Source organism: Sphaerodactylus townsendi, linkage group LG03 (assembly GCF_021028975.2).
Source record: "Sphaerodactylus townsendi isolate TG3544 linkage group LG03, MPM_Stown_v2.3, whole genome shotgun sequence".
Classification (NCBI taxonomy): Eukaryota; Metazoa; Chordata; class Lepidosauria; order Squamata; family Sphaerodactylidae; genus Sphaerodactylus; species Sphaerodactylus townsendi.
The window spans coordinates 190,863-207,095 of NC_059427.1; the positions used below are offsets into that span (position 1 = coordinate 190,863).

The window sequence follows — 16,233 nt, forward strand, 5'->3', positions numbered from 1 at the left end:
AAGGGCGGGAAACAAACACACAAACAATAAAAGTATGAAAATACTCTGCTTTAAATAGAAAAAAGGACCCTTTGTTTGACCAATTCATATTTATTTTTATTTTATTTTATTCAATTTGGTATACCGCCCCATCCCTGAAGGGCTCTGGGCAGTGTACAACATCAATATAAAATACAATAACGAGAGGGCGAGTAAATAGCAACTAATAAATAATTCCTAACATTAAGAACTCAGCCCCATAAACTCTAAAATTATTAATTTAATTTAAAACAGCGATTGCTAAATAAAATTGGTGTCCCGCAAACCCTTACTTAAAAATCCTCCTAACAAGGGAAGAGGGAAGAGGAGGGCACGGTGGGTCCCAGAGATGTAAAGGGACCCTCACAGGAGAACAGGGGGGGGGGTTCAGTTCAGTGACTGGTCTCTCCAAAGGCCCGGTGGAACAACTCAGTCTTACAGGCCCAGCGGAAATCACCGAGATCCCGCAGGGCTCGGACAGCTGGAGGAAGAGTGTTCCACCAGGCCTACCAACTGAGCAAGGGGTATTAATTAACAGCAGGGATAACAGTCAGGTAGGTATAGATTTTTTATGGGGGGGGGGGGGGGGTGGGGCCACACCCCACCTGCCCCTAGGGCATGGCCACGCCTCCCCAAGCCTCACATGGGCCTAGTGCTTATAACAGCAGCTCCCTGAGGGCGGGGGTGGCAGACTCCCCTCCCCTGCCCCCCCCCTCCTGCCCCTCCCCGTAGCTACTGTGAAGATGGAATCCACCCCCAAACAGTATCACTTTCACGATGGCGTTTAGTCCAAGAGATCCCAAATTCTCCTTTTAAATCCACCTTAAAGGGAGAATCTGAGGACCCTAGTTAAACAACATTGAAAGTGATGCTGTTTTGGGGTGGATTATCCCCCACCCTGAAACAGCATCACTTTCAATGTGGCGTAGTGGTTAAGAGCAGGTGCATTCTACTCTGGAGGAACCGGGTTTGATTCCCTGCTCTGCCACTTGAACTGTGAAGACTTATCTGGGGAATTCAGATTAGCCTGTGCACTCCCACACATGCCAGCTGGGTGACCTTGGGCTAGTCACAGCTTTTCGGAACTCTCTCAGCCCCACCCACCTCACAGGGTGTTTGTTGTGAGGGCGCAAGGGCAAGAAGATTGTAAGCCCCTTTGAGTCTCCTAAAGGAGAGAAAGGGAGGATATAAATCCAAACTCTTCTTCTTCTAAACTGAGGACCTCAGAATTCTCCCTTTAAATCCATGCCGAAGAGGGTGGATTTAAAACGAGAATCTGGGGAAATTTGGGGGGTGCCTGCTGTCAGGGGTGCAATTGTTAAGCTAGAAGCACCAAACTTTCAGGGTATCTTTAGGAGTCTTTCCTAATGATACCACCCAGGTTTGGTGAAGTTTGGTTCAGGGGGTCCAAAGTTATGGACCCTCAAAGGTGTAGCTCCCATCTTCTATTAGCTCCCATTGAAAACAATGGAGGATGGGGCACTCCCTTTGGGAGTCCATAGCTTTGGACCCCCTGGACCAAACTTCACAAAACCTGGGTGATATCAGTAAGAGACTCTCCTGATAATACATCCCAGGTTTGGGGAAGTTTAGTTCAGGGGGTCGAATGTTATGGACCCTCAAAGGTGTAGCCCCCATCTCCTATTAGCTCACATTGGAAACAATGGAGGATGGGGCACCCCCTTTGGGAGTCCATAACTTTGGACCCCCTGAACCAAATCTCACCAAACCCGGGCAGTATCATCAGGAGAGCCCCCCAAACAATCCCTGAAAGTTTGGTGCTGCTAGCCCAGGGGTAGGGAACCTTTAACACTCAAAGAGCCATTTGGACCCGTTTTCCACAGGAAAAGAAAACACTTGGAGCCGCAAATAATTTTTGACATTTAAAATAAAGATAACACTGTATATATTGGGGTTTTTTTACCTTTTACTCCACTCATTCTGAGAAGCGCATGGATGCGCCCGCCCTGCTGCCTGCAGGGCGGGCAAGGATGGGGCCAGCGGCATGGCCTTGCCGGCCGCCAGGAAAGCACCCGCCCCGCTCGAACGGGGTGGATGAGAGGGGAAGCCCGCGGCGTGGCCCAGCCGTCTGCGGGCAGTTGGTGCGCCCGCCCTGCTGCCTGCAGGGCAGGCAAGGATGAAGCCAGCAGCTCAGCTTGTGGAGCCGCAGTGCAAGGGCAGAAGAGCCGCATGCGGCTCTCGAGCCGCAGGTACCCTTCCCCTGTGCTAGCCCAAACAATGCGCCCCCTGCAGGCCAAAAACCGAAAAAGCACTAAAATGTTTTTAAAACCCACACACGGGTGGGCGGAGCTTCGGACATCAGAGGCGTTCCTCCCATTGGGCAAAGTGGGCAGTTGCCCTGGGCGCCACCTTGTGGGGGGCGCAAAAACTGCAGCTCACGCCCAGGGACGGCCCGGGTAGATGCATGCAGAAGTTTTTTAGGCTAGGAGCACCAAAATTTCAGGGATATTTCGGGGGACTATCCAGATGGCATCACCCAGGTTTGGTGAGGTTTGGTTCAGGGAGTCCAAAGTTATTGACTCCCAAATGGAGTGCCTCATCCCCCATTGTTTCCAATGGGAGCTAATAGGAGATGGGAGCTACACCTTTGAGGGTCGATAACTTTGGACCCCCTGAACCAAACTTCACCAAACCTGGGTGGTATCATGAGTAGGGTCTCATGAAGATACTTGGAAATTTTGGTGCTGCTATCTTAATAAGTTCACCCCTGACAGCAGGCACCCCCTGAGAGCAGGCATTTCCCCAGATTTTCCTTTTAAATCCAACCCCTTTCCTGCCAATGCTTGTTTTCTTTATTTCTTTTATTCTCTCAATGCCTAATAAAGGTTATTATTACTATTTTGAAAGAATTTTGAAAATGTTTTCAAAAAAATATTTCTGCTGTGTTCAGGTTTGTGAGTTGGGGCATGTTCTATAATGTGATGGTGACTTTGAAATGACCTGATGGAAAAAAAATTTTTGTTTGGTCATGGTGAGGGAGGGTGGCTGCCCATGGGGGGGCATCAAACTCAGGTTTTGCCCAGGGCTCCAGCTTGCCTAGGTACGCCTCTGTCGGACATGAATGGTGGGGTTCAAACCCGAGAACCCCCCCTTACCTACGTGCATGATAACAGTGCCCCCTGAGGTACTCCGCAATGAAGTGGGCACTTCTGGGAGGCTTGATCCCCCACCACACTTGCTGACTCCGACCCCGGAGGAACAAGACGATCCACTGAAGGACAATGCCCCGAACTCCGGAGGCGGCCAGGCGGTGGGTCAAATGGTTTAATTTTAATTTAAAATTTTAATTTAAATTAATTTAATTTAAATTTAAAATTTAATTTTAAAGCATTCTTATTTAGGATTAACACTACGTAATTTAGGGGAATTTCATTTGCAATTAATATGACCAGGTTGCATGCCTGATTCTGAGCCAACTTTTTACTCCCAATTTAAGTTCAGGCGTGGTGGAAGAGAAGTTCTTGATTTTATTATTCAGACATCTCAGGAAGCATGGCAGCATGGAGGGTTGATGGGGTGGGGGGAGAACTTTTGTGCCCAGGGATCTTTGGATCCTTGAGCCAGGGCGGGGGGAGGGGGCTTTCTAAAGGAAGGAAGGAAGGAAGGAAGGAAGGAAGGAAGGAAGGAAGGAAGGAAGGAAGGAAGGAAGGAAGGAAGGAAGGAAGGAAGGAAGGAAGGAAGGAAGGAAGGAAGGAAGGAAGGAAGGAAGGAAGGAAGGAAGGAAGGAAGGAAGGAAGGAAGGAAGGAAGGTGGAGAGAAAGAACTCAGCATAGGAGAAGCTGGCACTTCCCCTATCCTACCCCAACATAGGGGAGATCTGGAACCTCTCCTCCACACTCCCCCAGCCAAAACCTCGGGGGTGAAAAGCTGGCAATTCAATACAAGAGTGGGGAGCCTTGTGCAGTGGGGCCATTTACAAATGGATGTGGGAGAGCTCTATCAACCCCAAAGCGCTGAAAGCCTCTACCTTCAGCCACCTTGCTTGCATGCATGCCGCTACTGCTGCTGCTCCAGTATCTGTTTGCAAATCACAGGAAACAGAAAAATCTTTTTGAAAAGACAAGGGCTTCTCAAAGGCCACCTGGGGACCTGAAGTGGCGAGTGGGGTGGCTAGGGTGGTGGTGGGGGAGGGGGAGGGAGGGAAGGCCTCTGCCGGGCCCCTGTGGGCCCAGCTGGCCTTTTGGGGTGGGTGGGGGCACAGCTGGGCACAGCCTGCCGCTACGGCCGCTGCTGCTGCTGCCGCAGCGCCCCAGTTACCAGCAGCCTGACACAGGTCCGTGCTTCCTTCCCTCCTTGGCTGGCAGAGGCTGACCCTCCTTCCCCTCTTGGCCACGCCTGCTTGCTTGCTTGGTTCTTCAGCCGGCTCTGGAGTGGGACGGGGCAGGGCTGAGGGGGGAAGGGGGAGGGGTGTGGTGGCGATTTTCTGCCCCCCACGTGACTTAACAGAGGAGCGCCTGGGGCAATTGTCCCTGGATCCGCCACTGTTATCAGCCAATTTCTCTGCTCAATATGGACGATAAAAACTGAAACTCTCTCCAGAAATTGGAAACCTGAAGATATTCCAACTGCAGCAGACTGGCTGAATAACCTTCTGGAATATTATCGGCATTGTTAAAATATAAAAAAATATAAAATTTTCTTAAAGATTGGGACTCTCTTGTGAATTATACTAACCAAAGAAAATATTTTATGTGTGTGTTAACATATTTACAATATTAAGATTAAGAACTGAATGTGTGTGCCTAGATCAATGTAAAGTAATGGTACAGTAGGAGCAGTTTAAAATATACTTGCTGAGAATAGTTTATATCCTAATTTAGAAAATTGTAAGAATCTCTAGACTGAGGTTTGTTAGACATTATATTATGAATAAAATGTGAGGCTAGTAGGAAGTGAACTGGATGTGTATTTTGTTTGTTTTGTTTTATGGTTGTGTAAATTGTCCATAATGGTTTTATGAGTGATATATGGGTTGCTTGGTGTGGAAATTCAATAAAGATTTATTACTAAAAAAAGAAAGAGAAGAAAGCCAGCCTGGTGTTGTTGATCATAGCTTAGTCTATATACTATAGGAACTGAAGCACCACTATAACCACCCACTCACCCCTTCATGGTCTTGCAGTAGTTCTCATGGACCCTCAAGGTTTTTGCACTGGGCCACCCCAAACTGAATATCCTGGTCCATATTGCATTTCTTTATCTAATGCTCAGAAACCAATAAGATGGTGCCCCCATTCTCAGAAGAGTCAGAGGAGTCGTGGACCTTTGGGCTGGTTTTCCTTTTACATTCACTTCCCCACTGCCTGGAGAGGGTCCTCCAGGCCCCAGATAATGGTCCTATTTAGAATGAGTCAAGGTGTGGGAAGGGGCCAGATGGGAACCGCAGGTATGCTTGTGTGCGTGTGGGTGGGGTTCCCTGCTGTTCCCTGTAGTCTTGGAACAGGTAGGCTCAGCAGTAAGTGAGGCACAGATTGAACCAGGCACTCTGGGCGCCAAACGGCCTGGGGAGAAGGGGGAGTGTGAGGCTGTGTTGGATTCTCATTGGCCTAACCAATTTCACAGGGTTGTCATGTGAGGATTAAATGGAAGAGAGTGGGAAACGAAGGAAATGAAAGTACCCTGGGAATGGATCTCCCCTCCCCCTTCCTCCATACACTCTGCTTACCTGGGGGCTGGGTTCTTCCTTCCATTCCGTGGACCATGGAGGGATCCACAAGCACCATCAGTAGGAAAGGCACGGGCAGGATCTCTCCAGACCCCATGGCTGCCCCACGGAAAACCCAACTTTCTCTGCTCCCTGCTGGGGAGGGAAATGACTTTGGCCTCTGAAGTCCAGGGGAGGAGGCTGGGCCGTGGCCCAAAGAAGCACCAATGAGAATTCCCTCTGGGGCATCGTCATCAATCTCTGGGCAGAAGCATCGGCAACAGCTCCACTTTGAACTGATGTGTTTAAAACCCCATAGTATTGCTAGAAGGCAGAGGCAAGAGTGTGTGTTTGTGTCAAACTCTCAGTCCATGGAACAACTCACGCGAACAGTTCAAGGATTTTATTCGTGATCAGCAGCAGAGTAACAGAGGAAAGGCAGTTCTGGTGCAATGGCGCCAGCCAGAACTGTTGATAATATACTCGAGTATCCCCCCCCCCAACCCCCCATGTGAACCAGAGATACAGAAAGTCCAGTCCAGTCACAGAGTTTCAAGGCCAAGCACCTGCCAAGCAAAAGCAAAGCAAAACCCAGCACAGTCCCGACGTGCCCAGAGCCCCCCCCCCCCGAATGGCATCCTGACCGTTTGTGTGTGTGTGTAGGCACGTGCACTTGAGAGGGGGGGGGGCTATAGGATCTCTGCGCCCCCATTCTTTCTCGGGGGGGGGGGGCGCTGCCTACATCTTGTGTGACTGTGAGCAGGTAGTAGAGCAGCCTGCGGGGGCCAGAACCCCTCCGGGGATCAGCCGTTGCTGACAATGCTGCCGAGGGTGGCCTAGGCGCAGGCGCAGTGGGCGGCCCCAGGCCTCTTTCGCTCTCGCTTCTGGGCTCCAGTCGCCGGGAGTTCCGTCTATCTGCGGCTCGGGCCACTTTCTGGGACTCCCCTGCCTGGCAACTGCTAGGTCATTGGCCAGGACTTTTCTCATTGGCTGCCCCGCCCCCGACCAGGACTCGATCAGGCGCCGGGGCTCCCTCATCGCTGTCCGGCGGCCGTCTGAGAGGGCGGCAGGAATGGGGGGGCTGGCGGGGTTCCTGGGGGGGCTGCTGCTGCTGCTTCCCTCCCTGGGGGTGCCCGGTAAGAGACAGGAAAAGCGCGGAGCTGGAGGGAGGATGGAAGCCCCCGCTGTCCTTTTGGGCACGGGCTGAACGGCTCTCTCGGGGTGGGGGGAATGGTTGGGAACTCAGAAGAACCCCCCCCCCACACACACACACACACATTCTTTGCAAGGGGAGAGTCTGCCTCGGATTTCAGATTGTCCGCTTTGAATTTGGGGAATCCTCCGAGAAGGAGTGTTGGGGGGGGGGGTTCTTCTACCTACTCCTCTGTCGCCCTCATCCTGGTGCTGCCGCCGGGCTCAGCCCCAGTCCGGAGGCTCCCAAAGCGCTCCCCTCCCCTCCCCTGCCAGAGCTCCCTCCATCCGTGTTTAATAGGAAGGAGAACCAAAGATCTGGCCAGGCACGTAGGTAAGGGGGGGGTTCTCGGGTTTGAAACCCCCCCCCCCATTCATGTCCGAAGCTCCGCCCACCCGTTTGTGGGTTTTTAAACATTTTAGTGCTTTTTCGGTTTTTGGCCTGCAGGGGGCGCATTGTTTGGGCTAGCAGCACCAAACTTTCAGGGATTGTTTGGGGGACTCTCCTGATGACACTACCCACGTTTGGTGCGGTTTGGTTCAGGGGGTCCAAAGTTATGGACTCCCAAAGGGGGTGCCCCCATCCTCCATTGTTTCCAATGGGAGCTAATAGGAGATGGGGGCTACAGCTTTGAGGGTCCATACCTTTGGACCCCCTGAACCAAACTTCACCAAACCTGGGTTGTATCATCAGGACAGACTCCTAAAAATACCCTGAAAGTTTGGTGCTTCTAGCTTAACCATTGCACCCCTGACAGCAGGCACCCCCCCAAATTTCCCCAGATTCTCCTTTTAAATCCACCCCCTTCGGCATGGATTTAAAGGGAGAATCTGAGGTCCTCAGTTTTGAAGCAGAAGAAGAGTTTGGATTTATATCCCCCCTTTCTCTCCTGTAGGAGACTCAATGGGGCTTACAATCTCCTTGCCCTTGCTCCCTCACAACAAACACTCTATGAGGTGGGTGGGGCTGAGAGAGCTCCGAAAAGCTGTGACTAGCCCAAGGTCACCCAGCTGGCGGGTGTGGGAGTGCACAGGCTAATCTGAATTCCCCAGATAAGCCTCCACAGCTCAAGTGGCAGAGCAGGGAATCAAACCTGGTTCCTCCAGATTAGAATGCACCTGCTCTTAACCACCACGCCACATTGAAAGTGATGCTGTTTCAGGGTGGGGGATAATCCACCCCAAAACAGCATCACTTTCAATGTTGTTTAACTAGGGACCCCAGATTCTCCCTTTAAGGTGGATTGAAAAGGAGAATTTGGGATCTCTAGTTTAAACACCATTGAAAGTGATGCTGTTTGGGGGTGGATTCCAGCATCACAGCGGCTGCTGGGGGGGGGGGGGCTCAGATTTTGCACCAGGCTCCATTTTCCCTCTATGCCTCTGCCCAGAGGGGAGGGGTTGAGGAGGGCAGGGCAGGGGAGTCTGCCATCCCTGGCCTCGGAGAGCTGCTTTTATAAGTGCTAGGCCAGGGGCGGGGCTTGGGGAGGCGTGGCCATGCCGTAGGGGCGGGTGGGGATGTGGCCCCACCCCCGAACCCCCCCCCCATAAAAAATCTATACCTACCTCCCTGGATCTGGCAACTTCTGGTGCTGGGAGGGGTGAGATGGAGAGCCCCATCCCCGTCAGTTTCTCATCCCCTAACCCCTATGAGCCTCCTGGTCCCATTTGGGGCTCTCCCCGAAGCCCGTCACTTGCATCACTCTCCTCCAAGGCAAGCCCATCTCTCTCTCTCTCTCTCTCTCTCTGGTTTCTCTTTGCAGGAGAGCGCTGCTGCCTTCCTCGGCCTCCTCTTCCTCTGGAAGGGGGAAGGACAGCGATCCGGATCTCTCCACCGGCCCTCAGGGAGGGCGGGGAAGGCTCACTTGTGTGTTGGGAGTGGGGGAGAAGCCTCCTCTCGTCCCACCCCCTCAGGGTGACACTTCGGGGTCTGCAGAGGGAGGGGGTGGGACGGGGGCCATCAGAGGGGCCGCTCCCGTTGCCGGCTGGAGTCTCCCTTCTAACAGCCCTCGCACGTGGGGATGGTGGGCAGGCACACTCAGGCAGGGCCGTGGCGCTCTTGCCTGACGCGTGTCCTCCTCCTCCTTCCCTCCCTCCCTCCCGGGGCTGCAGCGGAGAAGATGCTGGCGCAGTTCACGTTCGTGCAGCGGGGGCTGGGCCCGGAGGGGGGCCCCGGCGAGGACGCCTACGACGTAGACCGCGAGGAGCAGTTCCACGTAGACCCGGAGCGCCGGGAGGTCGTCTGGAGGCTGCCCGAGTTCGAGCACCTCGCCAGCTTCCCCGTCGCCTCCACGCTGGCCGACATGGCCGTGATGCGCACCAACCTGGACATCCTCATGCGCCGCTCCAACTACCCCCCGGCCCAGAACGGTATCCCCCCCCCCATAGGGCACAGAAGCCCCTTGTCCCTCTCAGCCCCCCCCCCCGCCCCCAGCTGAGAAAGGGCCGGGAGGTTCTGTATGTCGGGAATTCATTCCCACATCCTGGCTTCAGTCCAGTTTTCAAGGTGCCCCCAGACCCGAAGTTGTTCCAAAGTGTCCTGTCTCAAGTGGGACCCTCTCCGGAGGCCTCTCCATTGCCCCTGGGGCAGTTTGTTCCCCTTTTTGCCAGATGCAGCTGACATCATTGTATCCTCAGAACAACCTTGTGAGGTTGGCTACACTGAGAATGACCTGAGGAGCCACATATCTGCAGGACTGCCCAGCACACTTCTGTGGCAGGGGGGCAACTCCAGCCTGAGGCTCCCAGATCCTTGGCTGACGCCTGACAGCTGGCTTTCAACAATCAGGGCCAACTAATGGCTAAAAGAGTAGCCCACTATCAAAGGATGGGATTTCTCACCCCTCTTTTCCCTCACTGCCCCAAATGATGATAATAACGGGGACCCCAGCCTCTTCCCCTTCTCCTGAGAGAACCTCCCCAGTGGAGGCTGCCTGTTGCCCCTCTTGTTGTGGGGCTGGTGGTAATCTCCAGAGCTCATCCTGTGCCAGGCAGGTCCAGACAGGCTCCCTCCAGGCATTGAAATGTCCTCAAACGTCCATGGGAGGAGTGGGATGTCCTTCCTTCTCCTTTACTGAGGACAGATTCCACTCTGGAACCCTTTAGGGGCTCTGAAGGGGCTCTTGGGGTAGGATCCAGACCTCCAACACAAACTCTTCTCTCTCTCCCTCTACCCACACATAGTCCCCCCGCAGGTGACGGTGTACCCGAAGAACCCAGTGGCCCTGGGGGAGCCCAACTGGCTCATCTGTGTGGCCGACAGCTTCTCGCCCCCGGTGATCAACCTGACCTGGGTGAAGAACGGGCAGGAGGTGAAGGCTGCGGATGAGACGGACTTCTTCCCCAACACAGACCAGTCCTTCCGCAGGTTCTCCTACCTGACCTTCGTCCCCAATGCTGAGGACATCTACTACTGCCGCGTGGAGCACTGGGGCCTGGCCCAGCCCCTCACCAAGGAGTGGAGTAAGGATTGGGACCCGGGCGGGGGGAGGGTGGAAATCAGGGCCAGTGGGCTTGTTGGGGGATCCTCAGTAGACCACCCAAGCATCACTTGGTGGCTCCCACGTGTGGGACAGGAGCAATAAAGAAGGACAAGTCCCCCAGGTAGAACAGTCTTGGGGGCAGAGGCGTTCCTCCCATTGGGCAAAGTGGGCAGTTGCCCTGGGCGCAGCCTTGTGGGGGGGCGTAGGTTCGTTTGTGGGATTTTTTGTATTTTCAGTGTTTTTTTCCATTTTTGGCCTGCAGGGGACGCAGTTTTTAGGCTAGCAGCCCCAAAATTTCAGGGATTCTTCAGAAGACTCTCCTACGATACCTTGTTTGGTGAGGTTTGAGTCTAAGGGAGTCCAAAGTTATGGACTCCCAAAGGAGTGCTCCCCATCCTCCATTGTTTCCCAAATGGGAGCCAATAGGAGATGAGGGTTACACCTTTGCAGGGTCCATAACGTGCTGGGACCCCTGAACCAAACTTCACCAAACCTGGGTGGTACTAAGTAGGGAATCTCATGAAGTATACTCTGAAATTATGCCACTAATAATTGCACCCTGACAGTAGGCACCTCTAGTCTCCCAGATTCTCCCTTTAAGGTGGATTTAAAAGGAGAATCTGGGCTATGGCACAAACCAGTGGTAATCGGCACACTGGGCACCATCCCAAAAACACTAGGGCAGCACTTGAAACATTTTCGAATTGACAAAATTAACATCTGTCAAATTCAGAAGGCAGCCCTGCTGGGATCCACACGAATACTACGCTGATGCATTACAACTTCCTAGGCCTCTGGGTGAGGCTCGAATTGTAATGAAGGCCAACAACCAGCTAAAGATCTGGCAGCTGTGAAATCTACCTTAATAATAATAGCCATGCTATGGCCTTCTGGACCAACTGGAGTTTATGAACTGTGTTTGAGGAGAGTCCAATGTACAGTGAATTACAGTAGTCCAGTCTCAGCATTGCTGTGGCGTGGATCTAGGTGGCCAGGTCCGCTGTAGCAAGGTTGCGAAGGCCACTCTTAGAGAAGTCATCTTGAAACAGCAGCAGTGGCCGAGCTCCAGGCATTCCCTGAGGATGCATCAGGGTGTGTCAGAAATCCAGTAAAGAAACAAACAAAAGATTTTTGGGCTAGGCTGAGTTGGAAGAAGAAGGCTTTATTTATTTATTTTTAATTTTTAATTGTATAGTTTGAAATAATCATTCTGTTTACACATTTCCGATATAATTTCCAAACAATACATTTTCCCTTTTTTCTCCCACCCTCCCCCGATATTACGTTTACTTTTCTTTAACCAAACAGCAGTAAGTTCATTTGTTGTTGTCTTCTTATCCATATGTCTTCTTTGACTCCCATCTCCTTCATCCAGTTCTCATAACTTGTCCATATCTTCATTATTTCATTCTGTTTTTCTTGCAATGTTTTGTTCTTTGATAATATTTCAAAAATGTCTAATGTCACTTGTTCCCATATATATTCCAGCCATTTCTGAATCATCCATTTTTTCTTATCTTTCCATCCAAATGCTATCACGGCATGTATTGCTCTAATCAACATTTTGTGCATATTTCTATATTGTGTATCTATTTTTTTCATCATCAATTATTCCCATAAATAATAGATCATTTCTTAATTCCACTTTATTTTTCACCAATTTCTCTAACCACAGCAATGCCTTTTCCCAGAAACTTTTTACTATAATGTGCATCTTGGTCTCCACAGTGCCAACATTTTGGGGATAAACCCTTAACCATATATGCAAGTTGCTTGGGAGTTCTGTACCATTTTAAAATCAACTTTCTTTCCAACTCCGTATATTTTTCAATTCTTATATTTCCCAAGCTAGCCATTATTCTTTCAATTTTTTCATCATTCAGAGTGCCTTCCTTCTCCCATTTTTGTTTCATAGCTCTTATGAATTCCTCATCATCAAATTATATATTTGACCTAAAACTTTCCCTTTCCTTTTTTCATAGATTTCCAAGCAATTTGCCATTATACATTCTCCTTTTATTCTCAACACCTTTATTCTTTCCCATATTCCTCTCAAAACCAACCAGTTCTCTGTACCACCTATCTCTATAAAATTTTGTAATGTCATTATTTCACCCCCTTCTCTAATGATATTTCTGCCAATCAGCATCGGATTCCCTTGTCTCCCACTCATGCATCGCCCATTAGGCAGGTGGGCAGCTGCCCAGGGCATCACCTTGTAAGTAATCAAACATCTCTAAAATGCTGGGTTCGTTTTTGGGTATTTTAGTGGTTTTCCATTGTCGGCCTGCAGGGGGCGCAGTTTTTAGGCTAGCAGCACCAAAATTTCAGCGTATCATCAGGAGACTGTCCTCATGATACCCCCCCAAGTTTGGTGAGGTTTGGTTCAGGGAGTCCAAAGTTATGGACTCCCAAAGGGGGTGCCCCTATCCCCCATTGTTTCCAATGGGAGCTAATAGGAGATGGGGGCTACAGTTTTGAGGGTCCATAACTTTGGCCCCCCTGAACCAAACTGCACCAAACCTGGGAGGTATCGTTAGGGAAGTCTCCTTATGAGACCCTGAAAGTTATGAGACTGTGCCTTCAGAAATGTGCCCCCCCCAGCCTGCAACCCCCATTGACAGCAATGCAGAAAACTCAATGCAGAACAAAGATTCTTGGGCAAATTTTGGGATGTTCTTGCAGGGAGGGCATTGTTGGACGTATCAGCACCAAAATTTCAGGGTATCATCGGGATACTGTCATGATGGCACCCCCAAGGTTTGGTGCAGTTTGGTTCAGGGGGTCCAAAGTTATGGACCCTCAAAAGGGTAGCCCCCATCTCCTTAGCAAAGAATGGGTGCTGATATGTCTAAAAATGCACCCCCTGCAGGCACCAATGTCCTGGTGCAAAAAAAAAATTGGTCGTGGTGGAGTGGCCGCCCATGGGGGGGGGGGCATCCAACTCAGGTTTTGCCCAGGGCTACAGTTTGCCCAGGGCTGCCTCGTTACGCCCCTGCTTGTCTCTCCAAAAATTTTATTACTTTCCTTTTTTTCCTGCCACACTTGCCACTGGCACCGCCCCCAGGGTCCCGGGCATCCATTTCTCTCTCCATTTTTCCCATATGTCCAAATTCACCTTTCTTGGACCTATTATAGTTTGGTTTCCCTTCTCCATCCTATTGGTATACATTCCGTATTTTCCCTCTTCATTATTTATTTCATTTTCAAATCTCATCCATCCATTATTTTCTTCTCTTATCCCCATCAAACACTTTATCTGAAATGCTTCATAGTATTCTTGCATTTTTGGGATTCCCCAGCCCAAACATTTCTTTGTCATATACAACATTTTATTCATTACTCTTGAATTCTTATTATTAAATACTCATGCTTTCAACTTTCTATCCCATTCCTCAAATTCTTTCTTCTTTATTACCAAAGGAAGGGTTCGGAATAAGGAGAACATTTTTGGCATTACGCACATTTTCAATGCTTTGATTTTCCCCGTGATCAATAGGCATTTCTTTTCCCATTCTTTTAATTGTTTTTCTGTTTTTTTCCATCTTTCCCCATAGTTATATTTAAACATATTTTTTACTCTATGCGTGATTATTAAACCTAAATATTTTATTTGGAAGAAGAAGTCTTTATTTTGCAGATGCATTATCTTCCTTCTTCAGTAATAATGACTTCAAGGTTTTAACGGAGCCAGCAAGGGTCAGTTGAGAGGTGGAAGGCCCAGGGGGGGGGGCAGAAATCACAGAGGAGGAGCTGGGCCAAGTCCCTCTTCCTGCCTCTGCTGACCCACCTTCCTTCCTCAGACGCCGACAGTGCTGAGCCCCTCCCAGAGACGAAGGCGAACGTGTTGTGTGGTCTGGGCCTGGTTGTGGGCATCACGGGCATCATCGTGGGCATCGTCTTCATCATGAAGAACCGGCGGTTGAATGCGGCCAACGTTCGCCGGAGGCCCATGTGAGTCCAGCATGCAGCCAGCAGGCCCTAAGACTGGGGGGGGAGGTCTCATGCTGCCAGGTTTGATGGGTGGGAGCGGGGGACCCTCCCTGTTATTGAGGGGTGCCAGAAATGGGTGAGGAGGACGGACAGGAAGGGTGAGGCAAGGAAGAAGGTCTCTGGGTCATAGCTGGAGGAGGGGCTTGCTAAGCCACACCTTAAATGTGTTGTGTGTTGGGGGGGATGTCTGGCTGCATGAGATGCTCTGGAGGGCTCCTCTTTGGGGAATCTCTTTGGCCAGGTACATTCTTTCACCTGCCCTGTTCTCCTTCCATTCCAGGTAACCAAAGGCAGATGTACCACTCTGAGTCCCTCCCTGCTGAGATCTGCGCCTGCCTCTTTCTTGACTTGCATCCTCACGCCTCCTTCCTTGGCAAAACCACTCTCCTGATCCCCAACACCCTTTGATGTGGCCCTTCCCCGCCAATGTGGCTCCCACACTGAAATGGCCACTTGATTTCTACCCTGTCAGGGATCTGGAGAGAGCCTGCTATGTCCCCGGGCATCCCACTATTGGGAAGTCTTAGTTCTCCCTGTTTGCAGCCAGTGAAGAAGGACAGCTGACTGAGACACCTTTGGACTGGCTCTTCTCCTGTTAATAGCAGGCAGAAGTCGTACAGGTGAATCTTTTGTGACAGGCAGAAGGCACACAGGTGAATCTTTTCTTGGCATAGAGTTAAAGTGATGGAGGGGCTGTATCTCAGCAACAGAGTATTGTCTTCATGTTTGGGAAGTCCCAGGTTCCTCCTCGGACATATCTCCAGTTAAAAGCAACTCATATAGTGAAGAAATTCAGGTGGGTCACCATGTTGGTCTGAAGCAGCAGAGAAAAAAATGGATTCTAGCAGCATTTTTTACACCAACCAAGTTTTGTTTTTGGTAGAAGCTTTTGTGTGCATCTGAGCTGAGGCCACTGGACCAAAACCTTTTTCACTTAATAGGAATTAGAGAAAACCTTCTGAGTTCGTTGTGTGACTCACAGGAGCTCTATCGGCTCAATTTGTCTGCTGTCTGTTAAGGGCTCTTGGGAGCGGTGGGGTCAGTAGAAAAAGGAATCCACCTCCAGGGAAAGTCACTGCCAGTGAGGGAGAGAAGGACCTGATCCCTTCACCCAGATGTGGTTTCGCAGTGAAGCCATCAGGAGATTTTGTGCTTGGAAGATTCTGTGCTCGCCATTTGCCAACAGCCCCTTATCCCATAATAATCCTGGGTTGGGGTCCCCTTCAGTGGTCTCCAGAATGAGCCTCATTTCCTCTAGAGCAAATCCCCCACCCCTGGCTCTTTTGTGAGACTGTGGTAAAGGATGGGGAATAAATATAAATAAAAAATATGCTAGCTGGTTGGCCACCTGTCAGGGGTGCTTTGATCATGTGTTCCTACATGGCAGGGGGTTGGACTGGATGGCCTTTTGGGGTCCCTTCCATGATTCTGTGATTAAGACTGGGGAGGCAATTGGGGAGTGATTTTGCTATATAAATATGCTCTGGGCAGGGCGTCTCCATGGAAACACCCCATTCCAGCATTTCCACTTGATCACTTTTCTGGAAAAGAAATAAATTGGATCCTTGTATTGTCTAAATGCTTCTGAGTCTTGTTGCTTTGTTTTACAGCATAGGTTTTGCAGAACTAAAAATATAGGAGGAGCCACGAAGGTGTAGCCAGACCTTCCTCCTATCCTGTGTGCCAGCAGACATGCGTTCGTCATTGAGCATAAGGCTGGAAATGAGATAATCAGTGTGGTGTAGCAGTTCAGGTGTCGGACTGGGAAACCCCGGTTCGAATCCCCCCTCCGCCACAGAAACTTGGTGGGTGGCCTCAGGCCAGTCTTACATGCTCAGCCTCGACCCTGGCAAGTATTTGGATGGGAGAACTCCAAGGAATCCC

General features: G+C 50.6%; 2 protein-coding genes across 5 annotated transcripts in view; one reads left to right on the plus strand and one right to left on the minus strand.

Moving 5' to 3' along the window:
* The window catches only part of LOC125428821 (H-2 class II histocompatibility antigen, E-S beta chain-like), an 80,941-nt gene extending 75,108 nt beyond the window's left edge, over positions 1 to 5,833 (minus strand). Inside the window, exon 1 of the mRNA XM_048489499.1 lies at positions 5,705 to 5,833. Coding sequence (XP_048345456.1) covers positions 5,705 to 5,801 — 97 coding nt within the window. The 5' untranslated portion in view covers positions 5,802 to 5,833. The remainder of the gene's footprint in view (positions 1 to 5,704) is intronic.
* The window catches only part of LOC125428827 (mamu class II histocompatibility antigen, DR alpha chain-like), a 75,877-nt gene that overhangs the window by 5,599 nt on the left and 54,045 nt on the right, over positions 1 to 16,233 (plus strand). The window contains exons 1-5 of one of the 4 annotated variants that reach the window (XM_048489512.1): positions 6,716 to 6,819; positions 8,987 to 9,244; positions 10,058 to 10,336; positions 14,160 to 14,310; positions 14,630 to 15,924. In XM_048489512.1, coding sequence (XP_048345469.1) covers positions 6,756 to 6,819; positions 8,987 to 9,244; positions 10,058 to 10,336; positions 14,160 to 14,310; positions 14,630 to 14,633 — 756 coding nt within the window. In that variant the 5' untranslated portion in view covers positions 6,716 to 6,755 and the 3' untranslated portion in view covers positions 14,634 to 15,924. Of the gene's footprint in view, positions 1 to 6,715; positions 6,820 to 8,856; positions 9,245 to 10,057; positions 10,337 to 14,159; positions 14,311 to 14,629; positions 15,925 to 16,233 lie in introns of those variants that run through there. The other 3 variants (XR_007243873.1, XM_048489511.1, XM_048489513.1) reach the window with 3 other exon arrangements.